Source organism: Pteropus medius, unplaced genomic scaffold (assembly GCF_902729225.1).
Source record: "Pteropus medius unplaced genomic scaffold, Ma_sr-lr_union100, whole genome shotgun sequence".
NCBI lineage: Eukaryota > Metazoa > Chordata > Mammalia > Chiroptera > Pteropodidae > Pteropus > Pteropus medius.
The window spans coordinates 61,994,833-62,000,832 of NW_024349800.1; the positions used below are offsets into that span (position 1 = coordinate 61,994,833).

At 37.5% G+C, this 6,000-nt stretch overlaps 1 protein-coding gene across 1 annotated transcript in view; it reads left to right on the forward strand.

Annotated features, from left to right (window-relative positions):
- POU2AF2 (POU class 2 homeobox associating factor 2) overlaps positions 1 to 6,000 on the forward strand; it is a 32,436-nt gene that overhangs the window by 23,004 nt on the left and 3,432 nt on the right. Inside the window, exon 3 of the mRNA XM_039887867.1 lies at positions 4,674 to 4,716. Coding sequence (XP_039743801.1) covers positions 4,674 to 4,716 — 43 coding nt within the window. The remainder of the gene's footprint in view (positions 1 to 4,673; positions 4,717 to 6,000) is intronic.

A 6,000-nucleotide genomic window follows, 5' to 3' on the forward strand; every position in this document is an offset into this window, starting at 1 on the left:
CTTGAGTTATTTTCTCTGTGCTTTAGTTTCTTCATCATTAAGATGAGAATAATATTACGTTTCTTCTGGGGTTGTTGTGATAATTAAATGAAATAATGCATATAACACATTTGGCCATGTGCCTAACAGTATGTTTATAAAACTACTACAAGTATTTATGAATTACTTCTATTATAATTTAAATCTCTGATGGGAAATGTTGAAAATCATGGAAAAATAAAAGCTTTTGTACTATGTAAAAACCAGGAAATTATCTGCATCTCATTTTAATATTTAGGGATTTGATTCTGTTTCAGGCAGACTAGATGGTTTGGGGATGGGAAGACCACAATAAAACTGGATCCTGCATAAAACATATTTTCCTGAATTGTTGAGCTGGCAAGAAGTAAGGGAAATCTCCGAAGCTGGGTGTGGAGTTGGGTAGGGTTGACATGAGAGGTTGAGGAAAGGTTTGAGCAAAAATTAAAACACTGTATGACAAGAAGGCAATCACACCAAAAAGGCCAAATTTGTAACCATTGTCAAAATTCATCAAATTTAACACTTAAAATTTGTGAATTTTATTATATGTCAAGTATACTTCAATAAGAAAAAGAAACCAGAATATCCATTGAAGGACAAAGGACACCTGTTCCTGAGGCCGGGGGTCCAGATTAGTTTTGGATGTGAAGACTGGTCCTTGAACTGCTGTTCCCAAAGTTGAGGAGCTGAAACTGGGACCCCAGGATTGAGCTGGGGAACACGGAAGGGAGCTGGCTTTCATGAAATGCATACGTAAATCTTCGGAAGAAAAGACACCTCAATTTAGGATCCTTGATTTTCACAGATATAAATTTGAAAGATCACCAAATGCATAAGGAAACAAACCACTATGAATGAGAGTCAGCATAAACTATCAACAATACATTTACATTTAGAATTTTCTGATATTAGAATTATCATACAAAATATATAATAACAATAAATAATGAACACTCAACAAGACGATCAAAAATTGCCAGATATATTTTTTGAAAATTAAATGGAATTTATGGAAATAAAAAAATATGTAATCATTAATAATGTAAAAAACTCAATGTATGAGCTAAACAAGAAATTAACTACAGTTGAAGAAAGCATAAGTAAACAGGATATAGATTTGAAGAAATCTGTACCAATTGCTACCAAAATATGGAACAGAGAATCATGGATATAGAGAAAATAAGGAGAGGTTAAGGGGTATAGAGGATCAAAATAAAAGGCTTAACATACATCTAAACAAAGTCCCAAAAGGAGAACATAGGGATAATACCCACAAGGCAATCTTTAAGGAGAAGATGGGTGAGTTTTCCAGAACTTACGAAAGACATAAATCCTCAGACGCATGAAGCACATCCTACACCAAGTGAGGTAACATTTTAAAATCTACCTCTAGATAAAATGAGGTGAACTCGAAGAAACTTAAAGACAAAGGGAGTATATTAAAAAGCAGTCAGAAAGGAAAGATTGTCACAAAGAATAACTCTAAGGTTGACAGCAAACTTCTCAATAGCAATCACGGAAGCCAATTGTGGAGTGATATCTTGAAAGTGCTGAGAGAAGAATAACTATAAAATTACAATTGCGAACCCAGCAATATTATCTTTCAAATACAAGGGCAAAAGAAAAGATGTTTTCAGATAAAACTGAAATGGTTTACCACCAATACTCCAACCTACACAAAAGAAATTCTCTAAAGCATTACTTTAGAAGAAGGAAAAAATGAATCTAGGAAAAAAGACTGGAAGAAGGGTAAGCAAAAAACTTGGTAAATATGTAAGTAAATCTAATGCAGATTTACTTAATAGAATGATGATAATTATGATCATTTTTGTGTATGTTTAATAAAAAGAAAAAAGCTAAAATGGAAGAAAATCACATACACATAAATTAGGAGAGGGGTCCTAAGAGATAATATTCTAAGGATCTTGTCTTTCAGTGGGAGGTTTAAGGTATCATTTTACTCTTTGTTAAATATGCAAGGTAATATTTTGTGGGTAACCATAAAGAATGGAAAGAGAGTGTTTAATTTTCACAGCAGGTAGAGGGTAAAATTATGTAGGAACAATGAACACAAGAGGCTTCTTTTCATCATATAATAAATAAAATCAACTACACTCATAAATGTGCAGCCTTGTAGAGTCTTTAGGCCTTAAAATTGGATTGCGAAGGGTATGGTGCCAGGAATTCCACAGTAATAATTAAACCTGGGAAGAAGAAAAAGGAGGAACATAAGAAGATCCTAGGGATTGTTGGTGGTGGAAGAGAAAGATAGGAACGCTTTTACAGTAGAAAAGTCAAAAGTTGAAGGAGTAGTGTCGGCAGACACTGAGCTTTCTCCATGCCTTGGGTAGAGGCTAGAGGCAGAGCCATGCCAGCTGATGAAAGAATGGCTGACAGATGCTGAGGGAAGAATAGAGTGCTGATACTTATGTCTATCAAATTGGGCATGTGCACTGTGTCTCACAGAAGGCTTCTTCCTGGCCCCAACCTTAGCTAGAGCAGCTTAAGTAGATCAGGCAGAGCAAGGAGATGAAATAGTCATGAGACGTCTCCCCAGGCAGCACCCAGGACAGCTACCGCCCCGCCACACCCTGCTACACACAGAAGGAAGCTGAATCAGAAGAAGCCAGAGGATGTATGGGCCTTGGAACGGGACTTCAACAAAAGACCTAGCCAGACAAAGCTGGGAATTGGAAGGAGACACTGGATAACACGGGCCCTAGCAACATGGGGAAATGTGCCCAGACACAAATACTTCTATAGTTAATTACTGCCTCCTCTCCTTGCCATACAAGGCACCTAATCTACACCCACCTCTGGCCTCACATGCCCAAGAGTTCCCTCTGCTTCTAAAAAGCATTAAATTATTAAACAGGAAAACACACAAATCATAATATATTTAGAGGACTATATCACAGACTTGAAGGGACATAAAAATACATCTGAGTGATAATAGCTAACATGTATATCCTGCTTACACTATGCCAGACACTATTCTAAATGCTTGACATATATGATCTCATTTAATCTTCATGTGCCCAAGATCACACAGCTAAAAAGAGGAGAGTTGAGATTCAAACACTTTGGTTCCAGAGCCTTCACTCTTAAATTTTATGCTACTTCGAAGTGGTCAAAGCCTGTCTTGCCTGGAGAAGATAGAATTTCAGGTTAGAGCTATGAACTGAACATTGGTGTCCCCCCCCCCCGGAATTTATATGATAAAACTCTAATCCCCATTGTGATGGTATTAGGAGGTGGGTCTTTGGGGAAGTGATTAGGTCATATGGGTGGAGACCTCATGATAAGATTAGTGGGCTCATAAGAAAAGATCATGAGAAAGATGATCTCTCTTTCCATCACATGAAGACACAGCAGGAAGCCAGTCATCTGTAAACCTCACCAAGACCCCAATTATGCTGACACCCTGATCTCAAACTTGTAGCCTCCAGAAATGTCGTCATTGAGAAATGTTAAGCCGCCCAGTCTGTGGCATTTCTTATAGCAGCCTGAGTATGACAATTGGAAATGATGGCTTGTCTTCAAATATTTTTAGAACCATAATGGAAGAAGGGTTAAACTTCTTCTGTATGAATTAAAGAGATTAGAATTTTAAAAGTGACTCTTCAGCCTACTTTGTAACAGTCAGAGGATCCTAGAGAAGAAATGGGCTTTCTCAGGGGGTGCTGATTTCTTCATCACACCCAGTGTTGATAATGGAGAGGATCTCAGCATTGGGTGAGTGGGAAGTTGGATGAGATTCTGTGAATCTCTCCATGCTTGAGAGTCTATAGGACTGTGAGGGTTGGGGCTAAGGGCTCAGATCCACAGAACTGGATATTGAGGATGTTTAACCTTTATGACAGCTACATTTTCCATTTAACTTTGCTCCTGGGTATCTTGATTTTGTGTATTTTAAGACTTTACACACCTGGATACTCTTTTTTCAGGTCAGTATATCATCTCCTCCAGAAAGTGTTCCCCATCCCATCCCTAATACCAGCTTAGGTGCCCTCCTCCCCACATCTTGTCTTGACCATGACACTTTACACCATAGTGAATTGTCTATTTCATCATCAGTCGCTCCCTGAATTAATTTCCTAGGGCTGTGATAACAAATTACTACAAAGGGGATAACTTAAAACAATAGAAATCTATTGTCTCACAGTTCTGGAGACTAGAAAATCCAAAATCAAGGTGTCAGCAGGGCTAGGCTCCCTCAGAAGGCCCTAGGGGAGCACACTTCTTTGTCTTTTCCTAGCTTCTGGTGGTTGCTGACAATCCTTTGTGTTCTTTAGCTTGAGGTTGTATCACTGACATTTCTACGTAGATACATACATAGTCACGTAATATATATTTGATGGAGGACGTTAATGCAAACAGTAAAAAACAAAGGATAAATTATTCCATTTCACCTATCTAGCCAATGCTTTTTGGCGTGTTTACCAGAATCTAAAACTTTGGCTGTTCCCTGTCCCTTGTAAAATTTTGTTCTCTGGAACTTGCATCCTTACTCTCAATTGACTTCCCCAACCCAATCCCCCCAAATAACATTTCTTAGTGTCAGCAAATAAAGCTCTTAAAGTATATTCCTAATCTTTTTTTCAAATTCAAACTTTAACTAAAGAAGAAACACCTGCTCTCTTTGCTTCCAGGGAAGTGTCAGTTCCCCTCCGGCTCCATTTGTCCAGATGCCAGGTGAGTCTTTCAGTTCAATGAACAATTCATTTATTCCCTTTTGAGTTTATATCAGGCATTTGGGCTTCCATTATTTTATAACTTTCTTACAGCACTTTCAAATTTTCGCTTCTTTAAAATAGTTGTTTTTAAAATATAAAATCAGTGAAGACAGACCTAATTCATTCATTCCTAAATTTAGAATTCATTCTGTCATAAAGGCAGCTTTTTGACCTCTTGCCTAGCAGAAGCTTATTGGGCCAAAGTAACAGCATGTAGGCCCTTGATATGGGTTTAAAGTGTCTAAAATGCTGGCACCATGATGTAATGGATTATGTACCTGTATTCATTTCAATATATATGTTTCATTCAATACCCCTGGGAGGATTAAAAAAGGGGGCATTCTTGATAATAGTATTGGGCACTCGCGCATATGCACACACACACACATACATACACGCACAATTTGCAGATCCCAAACTCAGAAGGGGCATAGGCTCTCTCAATAATTTTAGTAACCTTCAGAGATGGATAAGGGAAAGGAATGAGAGAAGTAGAAGATCCCACATTTTTTAATGTCTCTACATTGTTTCCCAATCACATTTACTGTCACTGGAATCTGCTCCCTTTTATAGAAGAAAATTTCTGGAGCTTCTCTTACCATCTATAATTATTCTTCCTCTTCTTAAGGAGAAAAATATATACTTAAGAGAGCAGAGAGGTTTTTTCTTTGTGATTGTTCTTATTCAGAAATTGGAAATATAGACATAAGCCCTAAAAGACTTGTTTACATACTCTATTCTGTTCTCAGCCTTAACCACTCCTGTGGATATAAATAAATGGTGTGAAACGGAACCTTATTTATTGAGATTAATTTTCATTTGCTCCAATTTTTTCCCTAGGGAAGTACACTTATGATGAAACCACTAACTGAAGCTTTCAAATTCATAAGCAGATTAGATGTTTGGGGCTAAAAAATTTAAGATGAAAGTGGAGTGAGTAGAATTGTGCTGTAAGTTTCTATGAGGGGTTTTGATTTCTTCTGAATGAATGAATAAATTTACACGTAATTGTTGAACACCGTATTAAAATACTGGGTTTACAGAACATGTTTAAGACATAAGCTCTGCCCCCGTGGAGCTTGCAGGTCAATTGGAAAGAGGGTTGCAAGTCAGGTGAGAGAATACTGAATATAATAAGAAGTGCCAAAGTGTTGTGTGTATAGAGTAACGTATAACTGAGTCATAACAAGAGACAAGAGTCTTGATGAGTCTGACTTCTCTTCCCGCAGAAGAGAGTGGGCAG